Source organism: Oncorhynchus masou, chromosome 29 (assembly GCF_036934945.1).
Source record: "Oncorhynchus masou masou isolate Uvic2021 chromosome 29, UVic_Omas_1.1, whole genome shotgun sequence".
Lineage (NCBI taxonomy): Eukaryota > Metazoa > Chordata > Actinopteri > Salmoniformes > Salmonidae > Oncorhynchus > Oncorhynchus masou.
The window spans coordinates 10,406,012-10,420,840 of record NC_088240.1 but is presented as its reverse complement, the minus strand read 5'-3'; the positions used below and the strand labels follow the sequence as shown (position 1 = coordinate 10,420,840).

Genomic DNA, 14,829 nt, shown 5'->3' with positions numbered 1-14,829 from the left:
GTGAATTGGAAATGTGTTGTTTTTTCTTTGCATTCCCCAACTCCCCCTGAGACACCCTCGGAGAGTCACGGCAAGGGTCTGCCATTATCAACAGCGACCCTGGAGCAATTAGGGTTAATTAAGTGCCTTGCTCAAGTCATTAACTGAAAGAATCTTCTGTAATACATGTGGGGGTATGTGGGGCGGCGGATCTTTTTAACATCATTGAGATTTTACTCTGAATTAAATACAGAGACTCGAGGGAGGTTTGAATAGAGTGACGCATATCAGCATCAATACATTTGAGTGTAATGTGGTAGCCGAGGCCCAGGGAGAGAGGTAAAGATATGATGTGTGTCGAGGTTGTGTTTAGACAGGGGAATTCAATAATGGCCCTGATGCACTTGAATGGGACAGGATATGAGATGGTGGTGCTATTAGCCAGCTCTCAGATTAATGACTAAACCAAGGTCTGGTGAGAGAGAGAGAGAGAGAGAGAGAGAGAGAGAGAGAGAGAGAGAGAGAGAGAGAGAGAGAGAGAGAGAGAAGAGAGAGAGAGAGAGAGAGAGAGAGAGAGAGAGAGAGAGAGAGAGAGAAAGAGAGAGGGAGAGAGAGAGAGAGAGAGAGAGAGAGAGAGAGAGAGAGAGAGAGACCAACAAGCTCTCAGATTAATGACTAAACAAAGGTCTGGAGAGAGAGAGAGAGAGAGAGAGAGAGAGAGAGAGAGAGAGAGAGAGAGAGAGGGAGAGACCAACAAGAGGGGAGAGAGAAACAGACAGAGAGGGAGAGAGATAGAGAGAGGGGGGGAGAGAGAAAGAGAGATGGAGAGAGATAGAGAGAGAGAGAGAGAGAGAGAGAGGGGGGGGGGGACAAGCAGGGGCCTCCAGCATGATAAAAGCGTCACAATGCATTTGTGTTCGTGTGCCCCGACTTCAAAACAGGAGAGATGGCTGAGCAGCATACCCTCCTCCCCATTGTAACTATTCCCCAGGTTGTTGCTGTAAATGAGAACGTGTTCTCAGTCAACTTACCTGCTAAAATAAGTGTTAAATAAAATAAAAAGGCATAACCTATCTGCTCCCTGGGGAGAGGGAGATGGAACCTGGATACACCTTCTTGGTGAGAGCAGGTTGTCTTAGACTGTGGCAGCTGTCGTCTAAGATAATGTTCAGATACTCGAAAAGTAAGGGGAGAGTCGTGTTGAGAATTCGCTCTCAATTCGTTGAGAGATCCACTTTGCAGACCAAACATTGAACTATAACAGATTTGAAGGTAGCTCTTGGTATAATCCATCATATTTGTCTTGGAAGAAGGGTATTTTGTTTTGTTTATTCCCTCCCCATGTTATGGATGCTTTGCACACTTTTTCATAATGGTGTGAGCAGTGCGTTCATATTCACATGTATGGTATTAGGTATTTTATTAGGATCTCCATTAGCTGTTGCGAAAGCAGCAGCTACTCTTCCTGGCTTCCACACAAAACATGAAACATTACATAATACAGAACATTAATAGACAAGAACGGCTATCAACATGTAACGTGAATCTCCAGGTAAGATGATAAAGACTGAGTTTTACTGATCAAAAACACTGTCCATTCTGTAGATAGACCAGAGTGAGAAACAGACACTTTTTCTAGCGTCAACAGTTCTCCTTGTTGACTCTTCTGGACGCCTCAGCCTAGGCATACTCTGTGCCGTGTAGATGACTGAGCTTCTCGAGGCAATATCACCAAGTCACGGAGGTACCTTTAACATTTAATATCCCATTTGGAGTTAGCCTTCAATACCCACTCCACAGGACTGGTCGGGGGAGGAATCCAAATCCAATGTTTTATAGTTCAACACAAAGACTCCCCACACAAAAATGTACTTGGGTTCCTTTCACTATATGAGCTAATATATTTACTGTGAACACTTGGCCATTGAGCATTTTGAGTGAAAATCCTTGTAGACTTATTAGACACGCCTGCTTCTCATGGGGTATTCAGTCAGTCCGGAAAACACTCTCTGGCTGTCCTATATCTCCAGGCCACACAGTGAAGCGGCATCTTTTCCGCAGCTTTCAAATGGAACACATACAAATCATGAAAGATTTCATAAATGTTGTGAAGCAATAATATTTTTGTTTCATGTCATATTTTCTTCATGGCGGTGGGTTATTGTGGATGTTTAATAAGTCATTTTACTTGAGAATGTGAGATAAAAGGGTGCAATCTATGGACGGGTTAAAGAGGCAGAGGACAAATATGGTGTCAGCCAAATGCATCTGGAAAGGTTTTAAAAAGTCTCAACGGTCCTGATGAACTTGAATGTTCTACAGTTCTGAGTTTGTTCATGTGTACTCTATCCTCTCCTTGATGGAGAAATATCTCTGCCTTCCTCATCGTATCATACGCGAGATCTGCCAAATGTGAGCATCCTCATCATATTCATCACGTTCTTCCCTCTAGCTGCCCCAATACATTTCATCATGTCCAATCTGTGGCTTACATAACCATGCAGATGATTCAACAACAACTTGAGATTGCTCTGGTGCCAAACACCAGTGTTGGGGTATACCACATGACTGAGGAGAGCGGGCACATTTACACTACAATGCTGTCAGTAGCAATCAGGTCATCTGGATGTGCCGCCCAATGTAAAAAGGCACAGTGGTTATTCTTTCATGTTTGTTTTTTTATCAATGTTTTTATGAATATAGTTATGCTTTCAAACGTATCGGTTTCTGTGGGAAAAAAATACATTTCCCTTGCATCTGAAGACAGTTCATGATATTACAAGATACAATAATTATCATTCTTTAAACTCTCCAGTCAACTCATTATCAAACAGCAATATGACATATAAACTTGTCGAATGCCCAGGAAATCCTTTTCGTTTTGCATTAACATGGTCATCATGCTAATTTGTGATTTATAGGTTACCTACCCATCACCTTGTGCCCTAAAATGTAAATGTGGGTAGCCTAACACTTAGGTTCCACTGTAGCCTAAAGTTTGGAAAGGTTATATAAGGTTGTAAAAACGAATCTTGAATGGGGTCTGAGAGTTAATACAAATGTATTATTGCAAGTGTTGTCTTCCCTATAAACATGTTATGTAGCATGTTGGAGGGCAAACGTACTTATAAGCTACCTTTGCATTTGTTTAATATTCCAATCATTTCAAACCCTTTCAAATGAAAACCCTTGTCATAGATCAAACAAATCCGTCAAAAAACGATCCTAAATTAAGGATTAAGTATTAATAGGCTATTATCAATGATTGTATGATGATGACGGGAGTCATCATACACTATTTGTACACATGTACAAACCATGTACTATATATATATACATGGTTAAATAGTACATTGTTTGTACATGTGTACAAATAGTGTATGATGTGTTAATAACGAGGCTCTATATATATATATATATATATATATATATATATATATATATATATATATATATATATATATATAATTTCCCTATGGAATTATGCAAAATAGTGCAAATGACTAACCTATCTGCGGTGCGCAATTGTTTTTGGAAGACTACAAGAAATAGGCTATTGTTATCCCTGTCGACAGCGGACTGAAATCTATCCAGGTAGCTTTAGAAAAGCACAGACATGCAGCAGACTCTTTCCGATTATCATGGGCTTGAATTGGATATGTATAGGCTATTGCTTTTAGAAAAGGAAAAGCAAATTACTTATGCATCGATACTGGAATCGATGCATAAGTGGACAAATAAAATAGTAATCCTAAACCAGATATGTAAATATTCCCATTATTAATACACTATTCGAATGGTTCTTACCTGATGCGATTAGTTCACAATCCAATGCTACCGCGATTTAGAAAGTCACATTAACCGACCAAACACTCCAGCGACAGCTTTTTTTTCGACAAATGCAACCTCCGCAGCAATGTTAGTGAACCAAACCTAAAGGGTTTCAACACTCAATGAATAAAGTGTCGGACTGGAGCCGCTGTCAGATTGTGGGAGGCATTCGCATTAGACTACTTCCTGTTACATCACGAATTAGCCTACAGCTCTTCAGGAGAACCCACCAACCCACCACGCAAATGATATAGACCAGGGATGGGAAACTTTGACAGGGGTGGCTCGCGCATCTGTATATGCACATCCTTACCCACACATGTAATCAGAGCCGGACCAAGTCTTTCACGAAATGTTGTTAACCCCACCTTGCCAGCAAAGCATTTTAGCCGACCCCCCCTCCTCTTGACAGGAGATATACATAATACAAAAAATGTTGAGTTAATGCCCTGCAATTCTACACGTTTTGCCATAGTGCGGAGAGAAATGTTTGCAGTTTTTTAATATGATATCTGAGTGAGAGTGACTAACAAAATAAATGGGGGGGGGGGGGGGGCAGGTCGGTAATTCGACCATGTTAACTACAAGTTTAGATAGCTGGCCACTAGACTAATTTACCAGTCTAAAACATGTTAGCTGATATGGGCTAATTGAGTGGCTGTCAGTGACTGACATAACAGAAAACTGCTGATGCACAAATTTCAAATTGTACCTTGTGTATTTGTCACAGATCCCTCTGGAACTTTCATTGCACACACGTGTCCCCTATTCCACCTGATTGTATTTGTATGTATGTGCCCTTCGTTCACCATGGTGGGGTCCATTATTGTCACATTGTCCGTTGGTCGTGTGAGTACCTGTGCTGTGTGTTTTGTGGATTGCGCAGACGATTATGGGTCTCCTCCCGTGTGGTAATCATTGTGCACGTGTGTTATTTATTCAAGTTACGCTCTTTTGTTTGGGTTTCTGTCTGCAGTTTGATCCAATGCATTGGCTGTAAACATTCGTTATGGTTCTAAATGACAGGAACATTCCTGCAATTCGATGTCTTCTCATATGGAAGAAGCTCGCTCTGTCTACGCTTAACAAACCTGTGAGTGTTCATCTCATTATTAGACTTGGTTTATTTATCATAAATAGGTAAACTGACTGACATACAGGTAACAATTTTTTACTTTTGTTTATTTGGTAAATATATTCCTAACTCTTTCTTGAACTTCACTGTTGGTTAAGGGCTTGTAAGTAAGCATTTCACGTTAAAGTCCACACTTGTATTCGAAACATGTGACAAATAAAGTTTGATTTGAACTGTCCAAATCATTTAAACACTTGAGTAAATGAGGGATACAAAGTATGGTGAAAGCGGGTGCTTCCACACATGTGTGGTTTCTGAGTTAATTAAGCAATTAACATCCATCATGCTTAGGGTCATGTGTAAAAAATACTGGGCAGGCCATACTTTTGGCTACCATGAATATGCCCCCATAGAATGACAATGTCCCCATCCACAGAGCATGAGTTTTCACTGAATGGTTGGTTTGATGAGCATGAAAAAGATGTAAACCATATGTCTTGGCCGTCTCAGTCACCAAATCTCAACCCAATTGAACACTAATGGGAGATCCTGGAGCAGCACCAGCGTTTTCCACCAAACGGTATTTCTCGTGGAAGAATAGTGTCACATCTCAAGAACTGTTTTGGACATGGTCTCATTTATAATCTATTGAGGTCATTACATTATTAAAAAAAATATGAATGTAGACTATGATTGCAGAGAAATTCCCAACAAACAAATAGGTCATTTGTCAATTTGCAATCATATATCATTCAAGTGAAGGCCATTATGGAACCGTTAGAACTACCATGATAATACAACACTGCCCCCCTGTGTCTCAGTGATGCACTTATCAGTGGAGTCAATTCCAATAGCCTGCTGTACTTCAATGTGAAAGTGGACTTGGAACGGAATTAACATATGCACAAAGGTGCAATGTTGATGACTATGCCAAATTAAATGTAGTCTCAAATGGGTTGCTGATATGTTGTTTTCACCTGGTAAAAAACAATACCATGGAAAAAGACATTACTCATATGAAGGGGTACACAGATAATGTACAGTACTCAATATAGATCATGTACAGTACTCGATATAGATCATGTACAGTAATCGATATAGATCATGTACAGTAATCGATATAGATCATGTGCAGTACTCGATATAGATAATGTACAGTCATTGATATAGATAATGTAGTCATTGATTTAGATAATGTACAGTAATTGATATAGATAATGTACAGTTCTTGATATAGATAATGTACAGTAATTGATATAATGTAAGTCATTGATATAATGTACAGTACTTGATATAGATAATGTGCTTTATTGTATGATATTACATGTACAGTGCTTTTGGGATAATCAATGTTCATCATTTGTCAATAAAACAACTTGTCTGGTGTCCTCAGGAAGAAAGAAAAATACAATTATAGACTGGTATTTGGTATGAGACAGTAAAAAAATGTATACAATTGTGATATTACTAAAAACATCTTCTTACAAAGTGTTAAAAGGTTACAATAAGCAATACAACATTACACAATAGGCCAAAACAAGCCTTTGATACAATTGCTGCAAGACTAAAAGGACATACCAAAGTCAAATAAGAATGATATAAATAAAGACTCATTCAAAAGTAGTGTATGTAGGAAGGGTTTAATAAGAAGTAGGAAGGGTTTAATATTAATAGGAAGTAGGAAGGGTTTAATAGGAACTAGGAAGGGTTTAATGAGAAGTAGGAAGAGGTTAATATTAATAGGAAGTAGAAAGGGTTTAATAGGAAGTAGGAAGGGTTTAATGAGAAGTAGGAAGGGTTTAATATTAATAGGAAGTAGGAAGGGTTTAATAGGAAGTGTTTAATAGGAAGTAGGAAGGGTTTAATGAGAAGTAGGAAGGGTTTAATATTAATAGGAAGTAGGAAGGGTTTAATAGGAAGTAGGAAGGGTTTAATATTAATAGGAAGTAGGAAGGGTTTAATAGGAAGTAGGAAGGGTTTAATGAGAAGTAGGAAGGGTTTAATATTAATAGGAAGTAGGAAGGGTTTAATAGGAACTAGGAAGGGTTTAATGAGAAGTAGGAAGGGTTTAATATTAATAGGAAGTAGGAAGGGTTTAATAGGAAGTAGGAAGGGTTTAATGAGAAGTAGGAAGGGTTTAATATTAATAGGAAGTAGGAAGGGTTTAATAGGAAGTAGGAAGGGTTTAATGAGAAGTAGGAAGGGTTTAATGAGAAGTAGGAAGGGTTTAATATTAATAGGAAGTAGGAAGGGTTTAATAGGAAGTGTTTAATAGGAACTAGGAAGGGTCTAATATTAATAGGAAGTAGGAAGGGTTTAATAGGAAGTAGGAAGGGTTTAATGAGAAGTAGGAAGAGGTTAATATTAATAGGAAGTAGGAAGGGTTTAATAGGAAGTAGGAAGGGTTTAATGAGAAGTAGGAAGAGTTTAATATTAATAGGAAGTAGGAAGGGTTTAATAGGAAGTAGGAAGGATTTAATGAGAAGTAAGAAGGGTTTAATATTAATAGGAAGTAGGAAGGGTTTAATAGGAAGTAGGAAGGGTTTAATGAGAAGTAAGAAGGGTTTAATAGGAAGTAGGAAGAGGTTAATATTAATAGGAAGTAGGAAGGGTTTAATAGGAACTAGGAAGGGTTTAATGAGAAGTAGGAAGAGGTTAATATTAATAGGAAGTAGGAAGGGTTTAATAGGAACTAGGAAGGGTTTAATGAGAAGTAGGAAGAGGTTAATATTAATAGGAAGTAGGAAGGGTTTAATAGGAAGTAGGAAGGGTTTAATATGAAGCCTTGATTTAGACAGATCGAAACAAGATGTTGCTGTTCTTCTTCTTTATACGAATGACCTTCCCTTTGTGATGGTGATCTGAAAATGAAACAGCACAAATTAGTTATGTTTAAACACTTCTCCAGGGCACTAGTCTAAAAATGAACATTGAATTCAATTCATATCTTAACTGTTAATTTACAAAAACACTGTTAATTCAATTTATTTGTTTCAATTTTTTTTAAATTAAAGACATACGGGTGGAACAAGTGCAGTACGGACACACCTGTTTCAAATAATACAACTAATTATAGTCTTCAGTCTGGATATTGATCATTTGAATCAGGTGTGTTAGTGCTGGGGATGGAACAAAATCCTGCAACCCCAGGTAGCTCTATAGGGCTGGTGTTGGAGATAACTTGGATCTTACCTGGCTTCATACACATCTTCATGCAGTGTCTCTTGTGGACAAAGTTGTTCTTGTTGCCCCCGCAGCCATTGTAGCGCAACGACTGACATCTCTTTGTCTTGGGGTTATACACGTATCTCCTCTCAGTTCTCTCCTCTCCATCACATGTTGTGCCCTTGTCAATGGGACTGAGACACAAGTCCGGAGGATTGAAGTCTGAAAGAAATGCACAGAAGCAATTCTAAGATGAAATGACGTGCTAATAGCACAAGTCATGGTGTAAAACAATGACTCCATCATACCAAAGACACATTGTCTAAGTATGTAAGTATCTAGGCTACATCTGCAGTTTAGTTCTGATAGAACATACTTCTCTGAAAGCCTGATGTGAAGTTCATGGAAATCTACTGTTAAAGTGGCTAGTAGAACCTACTGCTACTACTATTACCTTGTACCATAACAAAGGAAACTTCATTTTCACCACCTCAACACCACCTCAACACCACCTCAACACCACCTCAACACCACCGCAACACCACCGCAACACCACCTCAACACCACCTCAACACCACCGCAACACCACCGCAACACCACCGCAACACCACCTCAACACCACCGCAACACCACCTCAACACCACCTCAACACCACCTCAACACCACCTCAACACCACCTCAAGCGTCAAACTGCGGAGAAACAAAAATCAAGTAAATGTCAGCCTTTGGTTAAGGGAGCACTGAAGAGCTCCTATGTCACTCGACTGGAATGACAACCACGTGTACAGAGACTCTCCTGCACTGAATTCACTGACATGGGTGGAATTCTGTAACATGAATCACAACTACTTGTCCATGACTGAGTGATGGCCAAAGACTCCCAGCTCCCCAATGTACTGCGATGTGACCTCTGTACCAGACACGGGTGTTTCTGAGCACTAACTCTCTCCCCATACCTTGTACACTCCCATTTTAATAGCAGTGAATCAATGTCACATGGAAGGAGGAGAAGGGAGGAGGTATTGTGGGCACTATGCTGCCTTTATACGTTGTAGTGTGTTTACCAGCAGCTAAACGATTTCTGAGATGGCGCATGTAAAATGACTGTCTCTCTCTTACCTAGCAATTGTAGTTGCCGTAGTACACATGACAAACGACTGCTTTCCTTAATACCTGTGCTTCCTGTGGCCTGGTGCTTGTGATCGTTCTACTGCCCATGTGGAAAGCCCCTCACAGTATTAGTAGTTGTGATACTGTAGTTAACTTAAAGGGAGTGACATCACACCACCACAAGGGGCTGCCAAGAGACTGGAGCAACACAGTAGTGTTCCCAGCATTGACAGATCCACAGGGGTACAGGGTTTGTTGAATAAATAAAGATGATACAAACATGAACTCAAAATACATAAACATTGTTGTCTTACCAGTTACTTTGAGAGACTGCACACTAGGCTGGCTATGGGGTTCTGGGACGGTGACCTCCAATTTAGGGGCCACATCCAATTTAAGGGCCACAGTGGGGTTTTCTGCAATGAAACCAAAGCATGGTTAGAGTTTAATTCCATAATATGTTACTGCATTTAATAGAAATGTACTATAATACAAGCAGTGTACTACTCTGTTGTTATAATATTAACATACAGCATAGAGAAGTTGTTATCCTTATGGACTCAGGTTAGATGAAGAGAACAATTATTTTGAGCCCAAAGAAGATGGATTAAGGATTCTGATACACAATGACAATGTAATTATTTTGCAGTTATCATCCATTTGTTTTCTTACATTGTTTGGTCACTGTAGAAAAATATATTGGTAATTTTTGGGGGACAAAATGCAGTCAATGAATGTAGACAAATTCAAAATCAGGCCTATGTCTAAAATAATTGAATATGCTAAAAAAAAAAAAAAAAAAAAAATGTAAAATGAAGGTGAAACATGACGATGGTCAGTCAACAAGATCATTTTCTAGTAAGTGCAATATTCACAACATCCACTGCAGCAAACACGTGAGTATTTGAGCTTTCAAAGAGGTATAACTATCTAAGAATACACAGCAAACTTTTAAGGCATCAGAGAAGTAATACTGTATACTCCCCTAGCACATTTACATGTTAGTCATTAAGCAGACTCTCCTATCCAGAGTGACTTAGAATTAATGCGTTCATCTTAAGATAGCTAGGTGAGACAACCTAGCTATAGAAAGTCATAGAAAGTACATTTTTCCTCAAGAAAGTAGCTTCCAGCAGTCAGTGCTAGTAAGAAAAGGCCTATGGTTGGTTGGTCTCTTTTGGACTACCTGGGTTCTGGCATCTAGCCTGGCACTCTTTCATACTCTTGAAGTTGTTGGCATTGCCGAAGCAGCCTCCATAGTAGAAGTGCTTGCACTCCTGGCTCTGGTTGTCAAATAAGTAGCGAGTTACCAGACCTCGACATGGCCCCGGAGCCTCCTCCAGGTGACAGGGACTCTTGTCAACTAGAAACAGATGGAGAAAGAGGGAAGAGAGAGAACATTATTGAGATAATGAAAAGAGGAGAACATTATTGAGCCTCCTCCATGTGACAGGGACTCTTGTCAACTAGAGACAGATGGAGGGAGAGAGAGAAGGCAGAGAGAGAGAGAGAGAGAGAGAGAGAGATAACATTATTGAGATACTGAAAAGAGGAGAAATGAGTACCAGCTACTGAGTCATTTGAAGAGATGACAGCAGGAAATGTTGAAAAAAGTACAGTATGCGAGATAGGCTTCCTGTCCCCTAAGTCAAATACAATCTACACTACACTGCAATCTACCCTTGGACCAGTAAATTGACTTCCAGGCAAACTGTGAATAATAGAGAAAGAGGTGGGACTAACACTCTGGAGAGCTAGAGACACAGACAGAAAATATGATGAGAGGGGGAGGAGGTGGAAAAAGAGAGAACACACACTCAGGCATGGAGGAAGATAGAAGGTCGGCTGCTGACACAGTTAGTTATGAATGGATAGGGAGTATGAGAAACAGACACCTCACAAGTCCTCGACTGGCAGCTTCATTAAATAGTACCCGCAAAACACCAGTCTCAACGTCAACAGTGAAGCTGCTGGCCTTCTAGGCAGAGTTGCAAAGAAAAAGCCATATCTCAGACCTGCCAATAAAAATAAAAGATTAAGATGTGCAAAAGAACACAGACACGGGACAGAGGAACTCGCCTCTTCACTGACGTTGAGACTGGTGTAGACGTCATCTAGGGGGTGATTGATTTCATGTCGCCCCATATACAGTGCCTTGCGAAAGTATTCGGCCCCCTTGAACTTTGCGACCTTTTGCCACATTTCAGGCTTCAAACATAAAGATATAAAACTGTATTTTTTTGTGAAGAATCAACAAGTGGGACACAATCATGAAGTGGAACGACATTTATTGGATAATTCAAACTTTTTTAACAAATCAAAAACTGAAAAATTGGGCGTGCAAAATTATTCAGCCCCTTTACTTTCAGTGCAGCAAACTCTCTCCAGAAGTTCAGTGAGGATCTCTGAATGATCCAATGTTGACCTAAATGACTAATGATGATAAATACAATCCACCTGTGTGTAATCAAGTCTCCGTATAAATGCACCTGCACTGTGATAGTCTCAGAGGTCCGTTAAAAGCGCAGAGAGCATCATGAAGAACAAGGAACACACCAGGCAGGTCCGAGATACTGTTGTGAAGAAGTTTAAAGCCGGATTTGGATACAAAAAGATTTCCCAAGCTTTAAACATCCCAAGGAGCACTGTGCAAGCGATAATATTGAAATGGAAGGAGTATCAGAACACTGCAAATCTACCAAAACCTGGCTGTCCCTCTAAACTTTCAGCTCATACAAGGAGAAGACTGATCAGAGATGCAGCCAAGAGGCCCATGATCACTCTGGAGGAACTGCAGAGATCTACAGCTGAGGTGGGAGACTCTGTCCATAGGACAACAATCAGTCGTATATTGCACAAATCTGGCCTTTATGGAAGTGGCAAGAAGAAATCCATTTCTTAAAGATATCCATAAAAAGTGTTGTTTAAAGTTTGCCACAAGCCACCTGGGAGACACACCAAACATGTGGAAGAAGGTGCTCTGGTCAGATGAAACCAAAATTGAACTTTTTGGCAACAATGCAAAACGTTATGTTTGGCGTAAAAGCAACACAGCTCATCACAATGAACACACCATCCCCACTGTCAAACATGGTGGTGGCAGCATCATGGTTTGGGCCTGCTTTTCTTCAGCAGGGACAGGGAAGATGGTTAAAATTGATGGGAAGATGGATGGAGCCACAAATACAGGACCATTCTGGAAGAAAACCTGATGGAGTCTGCAAAAGACCTGAGACTGGGACGGAGATTTGTCTTCCAACAAGACAATGATCCAAAACATAAAGCAAAATCTACAATGGAATGGTTCAAAAATAAACATATCTAGGTGTTAGAATGGCCAAGTCAAAGTCCAGACCTGAATCCAATCGAGAATCTGTGGAAAGAACTGAAAACTGCTGTTCACAAATGCTCTCCATCCAACCTCACTGAGCTCGAGCTGTTTTGCAAGGAGGAATGGGAAAACATTTCAGTCTCTCGATGTGCAAAACTGATAGAGACATACCCCAAGCGACTTACAGCTGTAATCGCAGCAAAAGATGGCGCTACAAAGTACCTTTGAGTACCAGTATTAACTTAAGGGGGCTGAATAATTTTGCACGCCCAATTTTTCAGTTTTTGATTTGTTAAAAAAGTTTGAAATATCCAATAAATGTCGTTCCACTTCATAATTGTGTCCCACTTGTTGTTGATTCTTCACAAAAAAATACAGTTTTATATCTTTATGTTTGAAGCCTGAAATGTGGCAAAATGTCGCAAGGTTCAAGGGGGCCGAATACTTTCGCAAGGCACTGTATAGGACACATGACTTGACCAGGGCCAAGCCCCAGTAGATAAAAGTCACTTCATATCCTGACACTTCATGGCTATGATATTGCTTTTTTTTCTCCTCTCGAATTAATAGAAATATTTCCGTCAAGTGGCCGTACATTATCGGGCGAGACATCCCAAAAATGAAGAGGTCATGAATATATAGATGCTGTAATTAAAGCTGTACTTAATACCTCAGCCTCTCTGAGTTCTAGAAGAGTCTAAGACAAACTAATAACTGTCATCCTCAAATATGTTGTGAATAATTATATATTGTATCCTACTGTTTATCCCTTTGTCACCAAATATCAAGTCCTTTTTCATTTCTAAACACAACTTTTACCAGACTGTGTTAAAGCATGTCAGAGAGAATGACTTGACTTTAACAGCAACACTACCTGAAAGCAGAGACTTTTTTCCTTTGTGTTTGTGTGACCCAGCCCGTTGAATAATTCAAACCAGCGATTCAACTGAAAGGCATTTAAGTTGGAAAAAGCTATCAGTGTTATGGTGGTGAATTACAGGTGACCAGTCAGAATAATATGTCTCTCTGTCTTTCAAGGTTATGGCTGCTGTCCAACTTGACATACTGGAATTTTCCAGGTGAAAGTAGTTGTCCAATACACTACGGCCCTGTTCTAATACTCATATATACAGTGGGGCATAAAACTATTAAAACTGGATGTTCTTTTCTCATTTTGTCTGTCATAGTTGAAGTGTTCCTATGATGAAAATTACAGGCCTCTCTCATATTTTTAAGTGGGAGAACTTGCACAATTGGTGTCTGACTAAATACTTTTTTTGCCCCACTGTATATATACTGCTCAAAAAAATAAAGGGAACACTTAAACAACACAATATAACTCCAAGTCAATCACACTTCTGTGAAATCAAACTGTCCACTTAGGAAGAAACACTGATTGACAATAAATTGCACATGCTGTTATGCAAATGGAATAGAAAACAGGTGGAAATTATAGGCAATTAGTAAGACACCCCCAATAAAGGAGTGGTTCTGCAGGTGGTAACCACAGACCACTTCTCAGTTCCTATGCTTCCAGGCTGATGTTTTGGTCACTTTTGAATGCTGCCGGTGCTTTCACTCTAGTGGTAGCATGAGACGAAGTCTATAACCCACACAAGTGGCTCCGGCAGTGTTGCTCATCCAGGATGGCACATCAATGCGAGATGGCAAGAAGGTTTGCTGTGTCTGTCAGTGTAGTGTCCAGAGCATGAAGGCGCTACCAGGAGACAGGCCAGTACATCAGGAGACGTGGAGGAGGCCGTAGGAGGGCAACAACCCAGCAGCAGGACCCCTACCTCCACCTTTGTGCAAGGAGGAGCAGGAGGAGCACTGCCAGAGCCCTGCAAAATGACCTCCAGCAGGCCACAAATGTGCATGTGTCTGCTCAAACAGTCAGAAACAGACTCCATAAGGGTGGTATGAGGGCCCGACGTCCACAGGTGGGGGTAGTGCTTACAGCCCAACACCGTGCAGGACGTTTGGCATTTGCCAGAGAACACCAAGATTGGCAAATTCGAGACTGGCGCCCTGTGCTCTTCACAGATGAAAGCAGGTTCCCACTGAGAACTTGACAGACGTGACAGAGTCTGGAGACGCCGTGGAGAACATTCTGCTGCCTGCAACATCCTCCAGCATGACCAGTTTGGCGGTGGGTCAGTCATGGTGTGGGGTGGCACTTCTTTGGGGGGCCGCACAGCTCTCCATGTGCTCGCCAGAGGTAGCCTGACTGCCATTAGGTACCGAGATGAGATCCTCAGACCCCTTGTGAGACCATATGCAGGTGTGGTTGGCCCTGGTTTCCTCCTAATGCGAGACAATGCTAGACCTCATATGGCTG

At 40.5% G+C, this 14,829-nt stretch overlaps 2 protein-coding genes across 3 annotated transcripts in view; both read right to left on the bottom strand.

Annotated features, from left to right (window-relative positions):
* Positions 1-4,016, bottom strand: part of LOC135518970 (calcitonin gene-related peptide type 1 receptor-like) — a 51,481-nt gene extending 47,465 nt beyond the window's left edge. Inside the window, exon 1 of the mRNA XM_064943957.1 lies at positions 3,787-4,016. The gene's annotated coding sequence lies outside the window, so the exon portion shown is untranslated. The remainder of the gene's footprint in view (positions 1-3,786) is intronic.
* A 2,157-nt stretch (positions 4,017-6,173) lies between these two features.
* The window catches only part of tfpia (tissue factor pathway inhibitor a), a 51,173-nt gene continuing 42,517 nt past the window's right edge, over positions 6,174-14,829 (bottom strand). For both annotated transcript variants that reach the window (XM_064943956.1, XM_064943955.1), the window contains exons 3-6: positions 10,347-10,523; positions 9,475-9,576; positions 8,078-8,272; positions 6,174-7,746 (exon numbers count right to left, since the gene is read on the bottom strand). In XM_064943956.1, the coding sequence (XP_064800028.1) occupies positions 7,676-7,746; positions 8,078-8,272; positions 9,475-9,576; positions 10,347-10,523 (545 nt within the window). In that variant the 3' untranslated portion in view covers positions 6,174-7,675. The remainder of the gene's footprint in view (positions 7,747-8,077; positions 8,273-9,474; positions 9,577-10,346; positions 10,524-14,829) is intronic.